This window comes from Cavia porcellus, unplaced genomic scaffold (genome assembly GCF_034190915.1).
Source record: "Cavia porcellus strain 051 isolate PalLab524CR breed Dunkin Hartley unplaced genomic scaffold, mCavPor4.1 scaffold_16, whole genome shotgun sequence".
NCBI lineage: Eukaryota > Metazoa > Chordata > Mammalia > Rodentia > Caviidae > Cavia > Cavia porcellus.
The window spans coordinates 22,258,839-22,278,180 of NW_026947499.1; the positions used below are offsets into that span (position 1 = coordinate 22,258,839).

General features: G+C 37.5%; 1 protein-coding gene across 1 annotated transcript in view; it reads left to right on the forward strand.

Annotated features, from left to right (window-relative positions):
* Positions 1-19,342, forward strand: part of LOC100727815 (solute carrier family 5 member 4) — a 41,173-nt gene that overhangs the window by 14,994 nt on the left and 6,837 nt on the right. Inside the window, exons 8-12 of the mRNA XM_003478288.2 lie at positions 1,462-1,682; positions 13,050-13,185; positions 14,730-14,837; positions 15,201-15,351; positions 18,788-18,956. Of these exons, the coding sequence (XP_003478336.1) occupies positions 1,462-1,682; positions 13,050-13,185; positions 14,730-14,837; positions 15,201-15,351; positions 18,788-18,956 (785 nt within the window). The remainder of the gene's footprint in view (positions 1-1,461; positions 1,683-13,049; positions 13,186-14,729; positions 14,838-15,200; positions 15,352-18,787; positions 18,957-19,342) is intronic.

Here is a 19,342-nt window from a genome sequence, read left to right on the forward strand (position 1 = left end):
ATTTTCTTTTAGTATTCTATTTGTTTATCTTTGCATTGATAATCCATCCATGCATACATTAAAAAAGAGACAAGGTGAAAAGAAATGTCTCTCCCCTGTTCTGTGACTATCACACTCCATCCATTTAAATGCACTAAACAAAACAATCACAGTCACCTGATCACAGAGTTTGATGACACATGAGGCAGAAAACTAAAGAAACTGTGTATACCCAAAGATAGTAGGGTATCTCAGCACAACAGGTATGCAGTTAGCTACAGCTATCTATTCAACTAAATTCATTGGCCTAGATGTATCTAAAGTGTCCAGTAGAAGAATTTGACAGCTCAAAGTTAAACAGTCTCATCACTGCAGAAACTTTCTATAGTACTAACTCTAAGACAACTCCTAGAACCAATTGTACATTATATTTGGTTATCCAGAACATACTGATATTTCTGTTCTTTTTCTGTTTCTAAACACAGTACTTCTTCAGTGGTCTCTGTAAATCTCAATTCTCCTATCTATAGAATGAGAAGGAAGACTCTCTTATCTCCAGGTTCATATATATTCTTTTTTTGAGATAAGGTCTCACTGTTTGGTTCAGGCTGGCCTTGAATACACTGTGTGTATTCCAGACTGGCCTCAAACTTGCGATGATCCTCTTGCCTCAGCCTCCTGAATGCTGGAGGCTTTCCATGTATTTTTGTTACAAACTGTATTTACCTAACAAAAACAATTTCCTTGTATTGCTTTATCCTGATCTACTGCCTCGCACGTTCATTTTACACACTATGCCAGCATCATGTTTGGCATATAGTAGGCACTCAACAGAAAATTAAGGTAATGTCAACTCAACTTTATAATGGTATAATATTCTGATGAATTTTACTTCATTTGAACCTATACTAAGTGGTTCCTAATGTCTAGGCTCATTTTTTTAAGGTCAACTATAATTTTTTCTATACCTAACTAACCATTCCAGACGCCCAATAAGCAGAGTCTCATTATTTTCCTTCATTAGATCTAACATGCTACCCCAAATTTCTTTTCCTTAATTTTCCAATTAGTTTGCTATAACATTGTGAAAATACAGTGAAGCGCCATAACCATATTCCAAGGAAGAGCCAGGCTCTGAGTCAGGAAGAGGCTATCTTTCTTCAGAGGAGTTGAGATTTCTGATGGCAAATTTCAATGACTTCACCCTGTTAGCACAGCATCAGGATGGCTATGAGACACAGAGATCAGTCTATCAGCTATAAGTTTTATTTTTATCATAAGGCTAAACACTGAATCAAAATTTTAAAGAACAACATAAAAACAAAAGTTATAAGGTTGCCCTTCTGTACTTTGTGAAACTTAATCTCTTATCACGCTAGTGCCAGTAAAGGTACTAGAAAGACATGGATCATGGCAGGCATCATAAATATCAAATGTCTTAGATTTCTGTAAGATATTTCACTTTATCTGATGCTTTTTCAGCTTTTGTTGAAGTTGGAGGCTATGAGAACTTTATAGAGAAGTATATGAATGCCATCCCATCTGTAACTGAGGGAGACAATCTGACAATCAGCTCCAGGTGCTACACTCCTCAAGCAGACTCCTTCCACCTCTTTCGAGATGCTGTCACCGGAGATATCCCATGGCCAGGAATGGTATTTGGAATGCCCATTACAGCTATGTGGTACTGGTGCACAGATCAGGTGAGGGGCTGGGAAGGGGAATTTAGGTGGTCCTTACTCATAGACCAACAAAGCATCTAGTTTCTATTTTCTACACAAACATCATTTAAAGATTCAAACTCTTCTCTAAGGCTCTTATGAAAAATAGCTGCCTACTATGACTTCTTGTCCGTCCAAGATGAATACTTTGAGCTCTTTCATCACTTTGGATTTATTTCTATTCTCTGAGTTCATCATACAGTATTCAAAGTGTGATCTGGAAACCACCATACGGACCTCACTAGAACAAACACTCAGGTCAGAATTTGCTTGTTAGCTTTGATCACAAGGTGATTCAAGTAACTCATTGTACTGTTCCCTTTTGGTTTTCCACATTTAAGATTTCTTATGGTCCCCAGGATGACAGATGTGAGTTTAGCTCTTTCAATTTCTAGTCCTCAATCTGGCACAAGTACACTTCCTGTTCCTCCATCCTGATGCAATCACCGTTTTGGAGACAACATTTGCTACCATTTTTATGTCTACAGGAATGTAAGTCACAGAGGAGCTGCATGACACTTATGATTGATTTTTCTGTAACTTTCAGTTCTATGTGAAGTTAGTAATTCTTCATTTTAATATTGTTTGGTAATTATTTTTCACTACGCTCCAATAACTCTGAAAATTGCCAAAACCTCTCAGCACTTACAAACACAGTATGTGTTCTACCCACTGCCTCACTTAGTCCCAGAGCCTTTGGCTTCTCATCCAAGACCCCTTCTGTCTTTGGCATTACTTTTGCCTCACTCTGAAGTTATATTTCCTTTCTTCGAGTATCTCATGTCACTTAACTTTTTCAATAAGAGCAATTAAATCTTCCAATAACTTTCTGGTAGGCCACATAGGCAGTAAATTTATTATATGGATCTGCATATTTGACATGTCCTTATTTTTGTCTTTCATTAATTGTTACTTTGGCCATTCATATTCTTCTCAGAACTTGTTTTCCCAAAGTCATAGACTGATTGTCTTCTGTATTACTGTTAATGTTGAGAAACCCAAAATTATTGTTGATCTTATAGATTCAACTCCTTTTTTTCTCTGGAGCTTATACATTTCACCACAATGTACTATTCATGGATCTGTTTTTGTTCATTATAATGGGCAAGCAGGAGCCTGTTTAATCTGAAAACTGATGTTTTGAGTCATTTGGAGGGATTCTTTCTTTGATTGCTTTTATTTTGTTTTACTGTCAGAACCTTGTATTTGGGGTGATTCTCTTATACTCTTATCTTTTCTTCCCATTTCCCATCTCTTTGTCTATTTTTCTCTACTTTTTTATTTTATTCAACAACTTATCTTCTCCTTGGGTGCATTTGAATGTTTCTATATTATTGAACATTTGCTAGTGTGCTGGTTAATCTTTCAATTTTATTTTAAAGGTAATAAAACCAAGCAAAATAAAACAGAATAAAGCCAATCAAAACACAACAGCAAAATTGATACAAGACTTCCAAACAAGATAAAAGGAAATCAACAATAGTTATTATAATGCCTCTTGTTATCTTCAAAATTGCTGCCCATAACAGCAGACAAGATAAAATCAAAAAGAACAGAACAGAACAGAATAAAACAAATCAAAACAGAACACTGAAAAAAAACAAAACAATAAAATGGAACAAAACAAAATACTGAGAACAATATTGGATTTCCAAAACAAGGCCGAAGGAAGTCCTAAAGTTGCTATATTGCGTATTGCAATTTTCTAAATAGATTCTCAGACTACCAGCTTTAGGCCTTCAAAGTTAATCACACAATACAAGAATTAAGTTGGCCGTGCCTGGACATAGGTCTGCAGAGGAGGAGCTGGGCAGATCTGGGGTGCCCTCACCGGCCTCTCTGCGTGCCTGGAGGACTCTGGATATCTCCGCCCAGACTGCTGGAGTTCCCCCAGGCTTCCAGGTGCAGTAAAGGGGCGAGGTGGGTTTGAGGCTATCACATCAGCCTCCCCATTCCGGCTCCACTTGGAGACCTGCTGAGCTGCCGACGGATGGGCGGGCCCACACTATCAGCGTAGCCCAGCCTGTTTAGCTGCCGCGCCTGGACATAGGTCTGCAGAAGAGGAGCTGGGCAGATCTGGGGTGCCCTCACCGGCCTCTCTGCGTGCCTGGAGGACTCTGGATATCTCCGCCCAGACTGCTGGAGTTCCCCCAGGTTTCCAGGTGCAGTAAAGGGGCGAGGTGGGTTTGAGGCTATCACATCAGCCTCCCCATTCCGGCTCCACTTGGAGACCTGCTGAGCTGCCGACGGATGGGCGGGCCCACACTATCAGCCTAGCCCAGCCTGTTTAGCTACCGTGCCTGGACATAGGTCTGCAGAGGAGGAGCTGGGCAGATCTGGGGTGCCCTCACCGGCCTCTCTGCGTGTCTGGAGGACTCTGGATATCTCCGCCCAGACTGCTGGAGTTCCCCCAGGCTTCCAGGTGCAGCAAAGGGGCGAGGTGGGTTTGAGGCTATCACATCAGCCTCCCCATTCCGGCTCCACTTGGAGACCTGCTGAGCTGCCGACGGATGGGCGGGCCCACACTATCAGCGTAGCCCAGCCTGTTTAGCTGCCGCGCCTGGACATAGGTCTGCAGAAGAGGAGCTGGGCAGATCTGGGGTGCCCTCACCGGCCTCTCTGCGTGCCTGGAGGACTCTGGATATCTCCGCCCAGACTGCTGGAGTTCCCCCAGGCTTCCAGGTGCAGTAAAGGGGCGAGGTGGGTTTGAGGCTATCACATCAGCCTCCCCATTCCGGCTCCACTTGGAGACCTGCTGAGCTGCCGACGGATGGGCGGGCCCACACTATCAGCCTAGCCCAGCCTGTTTAGCTGCCGTGCCTGGACATAGGTCTGCAGAGGAGGAGCTGGGCAGATCTGGGGTGCCCTCACCGGCCTCTCTGCGTGTCTGGAGGACTCTGGATATCTCCGCCCAGACTGCTGGAGTTCCCCCAGGCTTCCAGGTGCAGCAAAGGGGCGAGGTGGGTTTGAGGCTATCACATCAGCCTCCCCATTCCGGCTCCACTTGGAGACCTGCTGAGCTGCCGACGGATGGGCGGGCCCACACTATCAGCGTAGCCCAGCCTGTTTAGCTGCCGCGCCTGGACATAGGTCTGCAGAAGAGGAGCTGGGCAGATCTGGGGTGCCCTCACAGGCCTCTCTGCGTGTCTGGAGGACTGTGGATATCTCTGCAACCAGGGAGGGTCCACAGGTTCCTGAAGCACTGCGGCCTGTGGTGAGTACCCTAACCCGGCTGCGATTGAAGAACTGTGGAGCTTCCAAGGGGCAGGTGGGCGCACAGTGTCCCTGAGGCCCAGCTTGTCTGGAACTGCGGAGTTCTGAGCAGGCAGAGGAGAGCCACTAGTTTTGTAGGCCCAAAGGCTTGGGGTAGCGTGGTGCCAGAGTCTCAGTAGCTCCAAACATAGAAGGGGATTTTCAACAGATCCTGAGGTAGCTTTCAAATAACACTTGAAACACAGAAATATAGGAAAATGACAAAACGAAAGACTAAATTACAACCTCAAACCTCCAGCCCATCTCAAGAAACCCTAGGAGCGATGTATATAGAAGAAAATATATCCCATCCACCTCATATATCGGACACAATAGCCACTGAAATTGACAAGCAACTCCAGGAAGCTTTAAAGAAATTCAAACTCGAAATAATCTCCCAGATAAAAGAAGAAATGATAAAAGAAATGAAAGAGATTCTAAATATATCTAAAGAAAACACAGATAAAAAATTGGAGGAACTAAACAAAAAGATAGAATCCCTAGATGAGCAATATAAGAAACAAACAGAATACATAATGCAGATGCACAGAGATATACAGGAAATAAAAAACTCCACTGAAAGTTGTAAAAACCGCCTTAATGAAAGTGAAGATAGAATTTCAGACCTTGAAGACAGGATTGCAGCTAGTGAACAGGAAAGGAAAGATCTTTTGAAAATAACAAGGAATCAGGAAACAACAATTCAACAACTGCAGGACGATGCAAAGAAGAATAACATAAGAATGATAGGGATTAATGAAAGAGAGGGAGACAACATGAAGGATGTCAGGAGGATATTTAGAGAAGTAATAGCTGAAAATTTCCCAAGCATGAGATCAGAAACTGACATCAGGATCAGTGAAGCATATAGAACTCCAAACAGTCATAACCAAAATAAAACTACACCCAGACATATAATAATCACCATCCCAGAAATCCAACACAAGAATAGATTATTAAAAGCTGTCAGAGAGAAAAAACAGATCACTTATAAAGGAAAACCTATCAGAATCACAGCAGACTTCTCAGCACAAACAATAAAGTCAAGAAGAGCATGGAGTGAAGTATTCCAGATCCTAAAGCAAAACGATTTCCAACCGAGACTGATATATCCTGCAAAACTATCATTCAAAATAGATGGTGCAATACGATACTTCCATGACAAAGAACAGCTGAAGAACTTCATGAACACCAAACCAATCCTGCAAAAAATATTGAAAGACAGTTTAGAAACACAAAGGAAAAACCCACTAAGCAAAGCAAATAATTAAACAGAACAGAAAGATAAAGATGCAACAGCAAAGAGATAACATTCCTACAATTAATCAGCATTTAACAGTAATAACCATTAATGTAAATGGTCTCAATGCACCAACTAAAAGAAACAGACTAGCAGAATGGATCAAGAAACAAAATCCAACCATATGCTGTTTACAGGAAACCCATCTAACCCAGAAGGATACTCACAGACTGAAAGTCAAAGGATGGAAAACAATTCTCCATGCAGCAGGAATCCAAAAAAAGGCAGGAGTAGCCATCCTGTTTGCAGACAACGTGAACTTTAAACCAACAATGACCATAAAGGACAAAGAAGGTCACTACATACTCGTAAGGGGAAAACTCCAAGAGGAAGAGATAACTATCTTAAATATATATGCACCAAACTCCAGAGCACCCAGTTATATAAAACAATTATTAACAGAAATGAAAACTCAAATTATCAGTAACACAATTGTAACAGGAGACCTTAATACACCACTGACACCAAGGGACAGATCAACCAGACAGAAAATGAGCAAAGAAATAACAGAACTGAATCACACCTGTGAACAAATGGGTTTGATAGACATATACAGAATGTTCCACCCAACAACATCAGAATACACATTCTTCTCAGCAGTACATGCATCATTTTCTAAAATAGACCATATATTAGCTCACAGAACATATTTAAGCAAATGCAAAAAAGTTGAAATCATCCCTTGCATATTATCAGATCATAGCGCTCTGAAATTAGAAATTAATGACAAAAGATACTGCAAAAATTCCACAAACACATGGAAACTAAATAACACACTCTTGAGTAATCAGTGGGTCACAGAAGAAATTAAAGAAGAAATTAAACAATACCTAAAAGAAAATGAAAATGCAGATACAACTTACCGGAATCTGTGGGATGCAATGAAAGCCGTTCTGAGAGGAAAATTTATTGCACTGAGTTCCCACATCAGGAAAACAGAACGAATACAAATAAATAACTTGATGCTACACCTCAAACAGCTAGAAAAAGAAGAGCAAGTCAAGCCCAAAGCCAAAAGAAGAGAGGAAATTATAAAAATCAGAGCAGAAATCAATGCAATAGAGACTAAGAAAACAATCCAAAGAATCAACGAATCAAAGAGTTGGTTCTTTGAAAGAATAAATAAAATTGATAAGCCCCTAGCCAACCTTATTAAAAAAAGGGAAGAAAAAGCTCAAATTCATGCAATAAGAAATGAAAAAGGAGAAATCACTACAGACCCAATAGAAATACAGAGGATCATCAACACCTATTTCGAAAACCTCTACTCTCAAAAGTTTGATAACACAGAAGAAATAGACAGATTCTTAGAAGCATATGAAGTACCAAAGCTAGATCAAGAGGATATAAAACTGTTGAATAACCCAATCTCTGCTAATGAACTTGAAAAAGTAATTAAGGCCTTACCCACCAAGAAAAGCCCAGGCCCAGATGGATTCACTGCAGAATTCTACAAGAAATATAAAGAAGACCTAATGCCGACACTCCTCGAACTATTCAATGAAATTGAAAGGGAAGCAATCCTTCCTAAGTCATTCCTGGAAGCAAATATTACTCTAGTACCAAAACCTGAGAAAGACCCAACTATAAAAGAGAACTATAGACCAATCTCCCTAATGAACACAGATGCAAAAATCCTCAATAAAATATTGGCAAATAGGATCCAGCAAATCATCAAGAAGATTATACACCATGACCAAGTGGGATTCATCCCAGGAATGCAAGGATGGTTCAACATACGCAAATCAATAAATGTAATCCACCATATCAATAAAGCCAAAAATAAGAATCACATGATCATCTCTATAGATGCAGAAAAAGCCTTCGATAAGGTCCAACACTTATTCATGATAAGAACTTTACAGAAAATTGGAATAAATGGTCTTTACCTCAATATAATAAAGGCCATTTATGACAAACCAACAGCCAGCATCATACTAAATGGCCAAAAATTGAAAGCCTTTACTTTAAAATCGGGCACAAGACAAGGATGTCCTTTATCACCACTCCTATTTAATATAGTACTGGAAGTACTAGCCAGAGCAATTAGGCAAGAAAGAGAAATAAAAGGGGTAAAGATAGGAAAAGAAGAAGTTAAATTATCATTGTTTGCAGATGACATGATACTCTACATAGAAGACCCCCTAAACTCCATTGAAATACTCTTAGATACAATAAATAAATTCAGTAATGTGGCTGGATACAAAATCAATACTCAGAAATCAATAGCATTCCTATACACGAACAACAAAATTACAGAGAGGGAAATAAGAGAAACTGGACTATTCACATTAGCAAGCAAAAAAATGAAATATTTAGGAATTACTCTTACGAAAGAAGTCAAAGACTTATACAGTGAAAATTACAATACACTGAAAAAGGAAATTGAAGATGATCTCAGAAAATGGAAAGACATCCCTTGCTCATGGATAGGAAGAACAAACATTGTGAAAATGGCCATTCTCCCAAAACTGTTATACAGATTCAATGCAATCCCAATAGAAATTCCATCAACATACCTTATAGATCTAGAGAAATCACTCCTAAATTTCATCTGGAACCAGAAGAGACCCAGAATCGCAAAGGCAATTCTAAGCAGCAAAGACAAAGCAGGAGGCATCACAATCCCTGACTTGAAGTTATACTACAAAGCAACAGTAGTAAAATCAACATGGTATTGGAATCAAAACAGAGCCGAAGATCAGTGGAATAGATTAGAAGATACAACCACAACTACGAACACACTCAACCACCTTATCTTTGATAAAGGAGCCAAGCAGGTTCACTGGAAGAACGACAGTCTCTTTAATAAATGGTGCTGGAAAAACTGGCTCTCCATTTGCCGAAAACTAAAGCTAGACCCATGTCTATCACCATGTACTAAATTAAAATCTAAATGGGTCAAAGATCTGAATATTAAAACAGAAACACTAAATCTATTGGAAGACAAATTAGGTAGAAACCTTGGAGACATAGGAGTAGGTAAAGAATTCATGAACAGGACTCAAACCGCACGGGAAATACTTCCCAGAATCAATAACTGGGACCACTTCTTATTAAAAAGTTTCTGCATGTCAAAAGAAATCTCCAGCATAGTGAAAAGAAAACCCACAAACTGGGAAAAGATTTTAGTGAACTCTCTCTCAGACAAGGGCCTCTTGTCTAAAACATATAAAGAATTAAAGAAACTCAGACCTCCAAAATTCAAAGATCCAATCCAAAAATGGGCATCTGAGATGAATACGCAATTCTCAGATGAAGAAATGCAAATGGCAAATAAATACATGAAAAAATGCTCATCATCATTGGTCATTAGAGAAATGCAAATTAAAACCACACTGAGATACCATCTCACTCCTGAAAGAATGGCCAGGATCAAGAAAACCGACAACAAATGCTGGAGAGGCTGTGGGGAAAAGGGAACTCTCCTGCACTGCTGGTGGGAGTGTAGACTGGTACAGCCTTTGTGGAGATCTGTCTGGAGATTTCTCAAAAAGTTGGGACTGGAAGTCCCATTTATTCCAGCTATTCCACTTCTAGGCATATTCCCAGAAGAACTGAAAGCATCATACCACAGTGATATATGTGCACCTATGTTTATAGCAGCACAATTTGTAATCGCCAGATCATGGAAACAACCCAAGTGTCCATCAACTGAGGAATGGATAAAAAAGTTGTGGTATTTCTATACAATGGAGTATTATTCAGCTATAAAGAAGGATCACATTGAGATATTTATCAATAAATGGGCGCAGCTTGAGACCATACTCATAAGTGAAATAAATCAATCTCGCATGTGTGAATACCGAATAGTTTCCCTAATGTAAGTAATGATTCAAATATATAAAAATATGTGGTAATCATGATTCCCCATTAGGTGGCCTTGGAGCCTTATAAAGTTTTCACTCATTAATTAGAAAGGCTTTATTCTGGGCTTCTTGATTTGAAAATATTTGAAGCTAGAGTATATGAAGTTTTATCCAAATATTTCAAGGAAAAAGACACTATGGTAACTACTATTAAGTCAGGTTATATGGTGGTGAAGTACTAGGTTGTTGAAACAGTCATGCTGTGACCTCTATTGTTATATTGTTATGTCCTGTTTTATCTCAATCTCCCCCTTATTGTTTTAAAAAAATTAGTCATTTCTTATGTTTGTCTTAATTAAAGAAAAAATTCAAATAATTAGGATATATAAATAATAACTCTTTTTGATTTCCTATTAACTTGTTTTGAAGTCCTGTAGTGCTCCCACGATCTTGTTTTGACTGATTAGACGATTAGACTCTGTTCCATTCTATATGGTAGTATCAAGTTTGAAGACATAGGCAACTACTTTGAAGACAATAAGATTCACTAAGATACCCATTCTGGTTTGACTATTGTCTTCTTTGGAAGTCCTGTAATGTTTACAATGCCTAAGTTGTATTGGTCTTGTTCTCTACTGTTTTGTCCAACTTTATAATATCTAATGAGATAGACAATTCTTTTTAAGGAAACAAGGGACAACGTTGATAACCATAGTTGATAAACTTGTACTGTGTTCTACACCATGTGCTATGTCTATCCTTGGTATTGACTGACAGCTTTGTTTTGCCATATTTGACTGTATTCTCCCCCCCTTCCCCAAAAGTAATAAGCACTAAGGAGTAATGAAATCCAAAGGGTGTGAATTTTGTAGTAAAAAAGAGAGGGGAAGAAAAAAAAAAGAGAGCTCTAACGGATATAACAGCAAGTGTGTTTAGGGGTGTTAAATAGCTGACTGTATCAATGTTTGTGGATCATTGAACACAGATGTTTGCAGTCTACCTGTTTGAATGTCCACCTTGTATTCTTTGATACTGTGATTTGAGGAACTATTTTCAAGATGATAATATGTAATATACTAACAGGTGATTTCTTACTGTTATGGTTTTTTTTTGTTTGTTTGTTTGCTTTGTTTTTGTTTTGCTTTGTTTTGTTTTGTTTATGTAGTTCTGTATTACGTGTACCCTTACACCGCTTTGGTTTGTTTTGTGTTTTTCTCTTTTTCCTCTTAAATAAAAAAAAAAAAAAAAAAAAAAAAGAATTAAGTTGTTTCTGTGCCTCAGTTGCTATCAACTCAGCCTGTGACCCTCCAAATCAGCCAGATGTTCACAGGAGGGATGGGCACAGGTTAATTTCTTGTCTCCCAGCCCCTGTGCTGGCTGGCTCATGTTAAGGGCACATTTGCTTCCTGTTTCTCTTCCCAGCCCCACATGGCCTCTGCTGGCTCACTGGAAGGATGAATTGATCTATTTTCTCTACTTTCTAGTAGAATTCTGAACCTTATCTTACAGTTTTTGCCTTTGTATTTATATCTTCCATGACCTTTTTGGTTTTCTGTTTATTTCTTTTTATAGCATCTAGACTTTTTTTTCTTTGTGTCATTTAAATATTTCTTCTGCCTAAATAATTTCAATCAGCTTCAAGCTAATGATTTCACATTTATTTTATTTTATTTTATTTTATTTTTAAAGGAAAAAACACAGAAAACAAAAAACAAGAGACACACAAACAACAACTACAAGAAACAAAAAGAACCAAAACAATAACAATATAGGCTTTCAAAACAAGATGATAGAAATTTAACAATAGTTATAATATTACATATTGTTATCTTCAAAAGAGTTGCTTAAATTACCAGATATATATAGATAAAATTAATCTAACCTTATGAGTATTACCTATTCTTTTCCTAGAACTAATTGAATTTATAGTACAATCATCTTAGCTATTTTACATATATTTAAACAAATTTATATCTAAATTTCCATTTTTAGTACATTGTAAATCCCTGGACACAGTTTTATTCTTCTGTAGATAATAAACTGGTTTTCTCAACAAACCTACCAAATAATGCATCATTTAACCATCATGTAACTGCACTTATCATCTATTATTTCTGTTTCATTTCTGACTCCCTGATGTGCCTTCTATAAATGGTCTCGCATTCACCACTGGATCTGATACATAACTCTGTTTATCTAGTCACTACACTTCCTTCTTCCCCTGTGATTTGTGTTTCAAATGTCTGCTTCTATCCCTCTACCTAAAAACACTGCCTGCTCCCCCAGTATTGAATGATATGAATAATATTCCTGAGAGATTGCTTCTCCAAAAATAGCTAAGCAAAAGAATACATCCCTATTTTCTGACAATCCTTGAGAATAAAAATATCAACAAGTTATGGCAGTATATTAGAAATCAAATTTTGCTAGAAATTATTATTTAAATATTTTATAATTTAAGTAGGAGTTATAAAATTATATTTGTATATTCTGTTTCCCAGCACTATCACATTTTATTAATAAATAGGTGAAACTGTCAGAACATTTTGAATAATGCAGATAAATATCTCAGTGAACTACCTATTTTGATGGCAGCCTGACTGTGGTGTTTTCAAAACAACTGGTCTGATTATCCAGTGAGGCAATTGTGACAGGTTTATACCCAGAAAAGCATAGTGTCATTATCACATTGCAGCCTGAGAGTTGCGAACATATTTTAATTGTAACTATATGTATTGACTTCTGTGTATTCAGAGTCCTACATACATTACCAAGTACTCAAGATCACCTCTAAGAGATACCAGCTGTAAAGATGAGAAATCTGAGACTCACAGAGATCAAATACTATTCAAAGGAAGTAGTCATTGAAACCTGGTATTATTCCAAAACCCATTGTTTCCTGTTAACTAAGACATTATTTCTTATTGTAACATTAATGCTGACCCTGTGCTCTGGTTATCTCACTAATTTGTTATATTTTCCATCCAGGTTATTGTACAGCGCTGCTTATCTGGCAAGAACGTGTCTCATATGAAGGCAGCCTGCATTATGTGTGGATATTTAAAGTTCCTGCCTTTGTTCTTCATGGTGATGCCAGGAATGATCAGTCGTATCCTGTACACAGGCAAGCTGGACACCTACATCTGCTCTTTTTTATACCTGAATTCTGAAAAGCACTTTCAAAGATACAGTAAAACCCTAATAAACTAGAAAACCCATTCTTGATGGAATTAAAAGCAGAGTTCTAGGTTGAAGGAACAGCTTGTACAGAAGGTCAAAGGCAAGAAAATTTGGCATGTTTAACACTGTTTCCTTATCCCTTTTACACTTCTTGCAGACCTTTAAGAATGTTTTCATGAGTGGCTTTAATATTACAAAGTCTATAGAAAGTAGTAGAATTTGTCAAATGTGAACTAGGTGAGCTATGGTGGTTGACATTTTTGACTGAAAAGGAGTTTGAGATACATTGACTTCTAGAGTTTGATGAGACAACAGGAGAACTGAATCATTTTTAACTTCTTGAGAATCAGAGTTCATGAGAGTGCATTAATTTCTGAGTTGAACATCTCTGCTAGTGTTGAAAAGCTTCCTTAAAATCAACTTTGTTATGAAAAGTGAAACAATTAATTTGGCTAATAAAATTTATTTTTATTGCAGCAACCCATCAGGTAATGCTGGATCCACTCTTATGTTTTCTCAACTAGATGTCAGCTTATTTCACTAAAAGCTTTTTTAACATGAATTTCAAATTCACTGTCATCAACCCATACTGCAGCATCACAGCACTGTCTATGACAGTAATAAACATATAAATATCTAACAAGTAAGGAATAGCCAAAGGAATTATTGTGTTACTTTTACGTGAAAAATGCACACAAGAGGCTGAAAACTATCTCAGAACTTGAAGAAATTCTGAGATTATTATGTTTAATGTCAGTGGGAGACTATAAAATAACATCTCAGTGATTGCCAGAGTTGTGAAAAAAAGATCAGGCTGTTGAAAATAATTAGAAAATTATTCTTTAAATGAAGCTAATGTGTTAAGATGTTATTATTCTAGATTATTTTCAATTTTCATTATCTCTTGTCATAATCCAGTTTAAGCAAAAAGAAAAAGAAAAATTAGCAAGATATTTTGCAGCTGCCCCAGAGGTGATGCAACATTCCTTATGGGACAGTTACACCACTGACTATCACAAGTGGCACCTCTTTATACACTTAGATGAAAACCATTAGGTTGACTCTAACTGGACTTAAGACCTAGCCTTTTGTTGTTACTGTCACTGTTGTTGCTGTCGTTGGTGGTGGTGATGATGATGATGATGAAGGTGTTCTAGCTCTGAAGCTACACCCTTCAGAATTCATGCTTTTGCTATATTTTGAGAAGCAAACAGCTTTCTCTGTTTGCTTTAAAGCTCTAATTGGGTTGTATCCCAAGGACAAGTCCTGCCCCAAAGCTTAATTCATGTATAGCTATGGGCATGAGGAATTTAGGGGACTTTTTTTCTGGGCAAAGAGAGAATAGAACTGTGATGTCAAATTCAAAGTTGAATCTCCAGTTTCCAAACAAATGTCTTTCCTCCTACCCATAATCTTACATCTTATCTCTTTTTCCAATGGTTACGGATTGTATCTGGTTGAGCCCTTCTCACTTATATATGTCCTCAGATATGGTGGCCTGTGTTGTACCTTCTGAGTGTTTAAAACACTGTGGTGTTGATATTGGCTGCACTAACTATGCCTACCCAACAATGGTGCTGGACCTGATGCCTGCTGGTAGGTGAACGTTCATGCTTGTATAATCTCAGATGCTTTGTCTATGTAGATGGGCCATAAAGAAGGTTAACATAGAATCATTAGTAATTCTTACTTCATTAACTCTAGCCATAGACATTTCTCAAGCACCTCTCACAAGTTATCAGCCATATAATAGGCCTGGAGATTTCAGATTGAAAAAATTTCTATACTATTCTCAGATCACCAAGAAATGCTCCATAGTGTTCTGTATTGATAGGCTCATCAGTTAACCAGTGTTCCAGATGACACTTTTATCTTTGGCTAGCTCTCTGATTTAGCCCAGCTCTCATATATCGTGATATCTGGCCACTAAACAGTGCTTGCACCCTCTCCTGGCCCCAGGACTTCGAGGCCTGATGCTGTCAGTCATGTTGGCCTCCCTCATGAGCTCCCTGACCTCCATCTTCAACAGTGCCAGCACCCTCTTCACCATAGACATCTACACCAAGGTGCGGAAGCAGGCATCAGAGAAAGAGCTCCTGATAGCTGGAAGGTGAGGAAGTCTCAACTTCTATCTAGAATTCCAATGACAAATGGTAGGTCTGGAAGCAAACTAGGTCTGCCACTTATTTGGCATAATGGAAAGTAACCATAGAGTTCTCATTCCATATACAAAAAATAACGCCATACTTACAAATGAAAAATGACTTATTTTACAGATCTTTAAATGTTTTTTATTTAGATCTTTGCTCACACAATGCTCTCCAATGACATCTTCACAAATTATATGATTCCACTTACACTGATAGATTAATGTATTATCTCTAGAAGTTTCTCTGCATATTATATAAAGGAGATCAAATATCATCATCCACATACTAACACAGATAAAGCTATCAAACTTGTTCATTAAAGATTGGGCCATGCTACAGAAGGACAAACAGGAAAGAGAATAAGTGAAGAGGTGTTTAGATAGGAAGATGTCAACATAGGGAACCCTGAGGAGCTTAAAGGGAGTGAGAAGGAACGAAATAAGCAGAGAGAATGGATTTTAAAATAAACCCTTTTCCCTTTTAATAATTTTTAAGTAGACCCTAGATTGTCCTAGTATTTTGTAAAATGATTTAAAATTTGAAGTACAATGCACTTGCAAAAGAACTGGAAAACATAAACATACATCTCAATGATACATCACAAGAAGAGCACACATGTAACCACTGATCCCATTAATAAATGGAAATTACCAATACCCAGTACCTCCTGTCAGTCTCCATCTTTCTAAAGCTAAGCACTGACTTCTGAGGCTCTTAGTCTAGTCTTCCAACTTCAGACTATTACAAATAGAATAACTCAAAATGTATTCCTTGATATGTGATTGTATGTGTGTATGCACCCACACATGTGTGTTACTGCAGATTAAACCAAAAATCTTCACACCAAGCTACATACCTAGCCCTTTTTATTTTTTGAGACAGGGTCTCACTAACTTGCTAAGTTTCCCAGGCTGGGCTCAAACCTACAATCCTTCTTCTTCAGACCACCAGAGCGTTGGGATGATAGGTGTGCACCACCATGCCCAGCTTGATACAAGATTTGTTTTGCTTGTGTTTTTTGTGACATGCCATGCTGCTATGTGTAAGTATAGTTTGCTGTGGTATCACATTGCAATTAAATATTAGGGTTTATCTACTCTACTGTCCTCAGCCATTTTGCCTTGTCTATGTCTCTTGGTGCACATGGGCCTGTATTACTATCAGTCAGGTTGCTAATTGTATGTATATTTTTCATCCCTAGACTTTTCAAATTGAGTGATAACAATTAGGAATGTGAAGAGTGGTCTTAAAAGAAAAACACTGATAATGATTCTTTAAAAAATAGATTATGGTGATAATTTTAGATGTAGGTATATGCTAAGATAATGGATATACATTTCTCCTTTCATGCTTTCCAAGTTTTTGATAACATTTGATAATATATATTTTATAATGTAAATGTGTTATTATTTCTTTGTTTCTTAGTACTTCAAGTTCATGTCAGGGTTTCTCCATTAAGTAAAAGGAAAACTAGAACCCTATTATCTTCCCCTTAATGTGGAATATTTCCTTTTTCCCACACACAATAAGCAAGCTTGCTCTTGGGAGCAAGAACCTAGTGGTTCCAAGACAGAAGCATTTTCAGGGCAGTATACAAGCATAGTGTCTATGAAGGAAAATCTTGAAGAGGGTCTGCCAGCTTTCCTGCAAGGTTAGTGTCAAGATAAACTGAAGACCTACTTGAAGATCTTGCTTTGCTAATGACTGATGATAGTAACAATAACTTTTGTAAATTAAACACTTGAGAAAAACACCGGAAGGCAGCATTTGGTCCACACTTTGACTCTGGGAAATGCTGCAGGAGAGGGATAACAGTATGATATTTTTGTTTCTGTGCCAGAGAGAGTTTGGCTGATACTCAGGAAGTGTAAGACACTGTAGTTCTGCTAATTGGTATGTGATCTTGAACCTAAGTCCTCTTTAAATCTCAAAGAAAAATTAATACATTTTTATTTTCCTATCAAATGTCTATCTTTCAAAATACAAATATGGAAAACAACACATATATGTTTAAATTATTATTTCATGGAATTTGTGCTTTTGAGGAGGAGACAGAATTGATGCATATGTGTTACATCAGGTGCAGATGATGCAAGGACGAAAATTAAAAAATGATTAAAGGCAGGCAGCAAGTTGATACAGGTGCTCAGGAAATTATGAGACGGAGGTGGCATTTGAAGGAGATGTGGGACCAAACCCCAGATCTCTCTGCAGAAGGAACAGTGATGCATTCCTCATGGAACGGAACTGTCACATGCAGGAGCTTAGGTTGGCAGCAGAGAATGAAACTTTCACACGGGAGCAGTTGAAAAAGTCATACACAACCCACATAGAAAAGTATCCAGAGGTAATGTCCTACAGGGCCATAATGTGATAGAAAGCAATTGAAGCTAAAAGAGAATACGGGCAGGGGACACTCGACTGTCTTTTCAGGAAAAGTTCATTGAACCCTTACTGTGCTTTATACGTCATGCTACATCCATTGTTTGTTTCACTTAGCTGCTTCAAGAACATAAAAGTTTTATAAACTGTTCTTCAGTTCCCTGTCCAAATTTTATTTCCAGAATCTACCACTTTTCCATTCAGGCGAACACAGAAATGACATGCCATTTTATGCACAGTCTTGTAAATCATATTTATCCATTTAGTAGTCACACAAGTGGAAACATCGTTGCAGTTTATAAAATTGAATAAGTCATGTTTCTTGGAACCCAGGAACCTCTAATGGATTACTACCCCTTATCGATATTTTATACAGTCCAGTAAATTGCATTTATTTATTCACACAAGCACACAGGAAGAACTCGCAGTTTTAAAAAGTGTACAAGTCACACTTTCTGGGCCCTAGGATTATTTAAGAGATTTTTGATCACTAGCAAATATATTTTAACTGGTTCTTTTCATCTTCTGCACTATTCAAATAGTAAAATACAAAAATTAGTATTCCTTGTCCAGCGTTCTAGAATAGAGGCTTCTTTCAAATCTTTCCTATTAAAACTGATTTAGTTTCAGTAAAGTTTGAGAATGGCAGAAAAGGCAATCTGATTTCTTTATCAGACAAATAATTACCTATTAATAAAATTCATGGGGTATTTTTTTCTAGTATTTATATGCTGTTAAAGAATTATTAATCAATAGCTGATACTTGAACTGTTTTAGTGAATATACATTTAATTTTGTGGGTGAAACTATTATGACTAATTTTAGATAAATAAGTACTTTACTGTCATTACACTACCGTATAATCCTTTAGCACAACACAGGTAAATGTCAGGTCAAGCAACGTGATTTTGTTTGGAAAACCAGTGAATGGTATAAGAATAAATTGAAGAACTAAAATACAGTGAAATGCTTCTCCTACTTTTGCTTCATATTTAAATCATTTTTTCTTACCAGGTTATTTGTTGTTGTATTAATTATACTCAGCATACTATGGATCCCCATAGTAGAGGTATCTCAAGGTGGACAACTGATCCATTACACAGAAGCAATTTCCAGCTACCTAGGGCCTCCAATTGCAGCTGTCTTCCTGCTTGCTGTTTTATGTAAACGAGTCAATGAACAAGTAAGTGAAATCTTGGAGACTCTTTCCATGATGCAATGAGAGAAAAAAAGTATTTACTTACTATGATGACAAAATTCATTCTTTCTACCATACTTATACAAATCAAGGTCCACTTCAATGTCAGTTGCAATCAGCCATAATTCTTGATCCTTACTTAAGTATGAAAATATTTAATACCTATATTCTACATTCATATTACAATCTTTATACTCCCTACAAAATATTATATGGTATGTGCTGAAAAATACAAGTTTGGTAGTAGACTACAAGGCTCTAATCATGGCTTTACCATCTAATAATATTGTGATCTAAAGTAAATCACTTTACTCTCCATAAAATGATAGTGTCTAGCTAGTTAGATTTCTGAAAGGGTTAGATGAGATAAA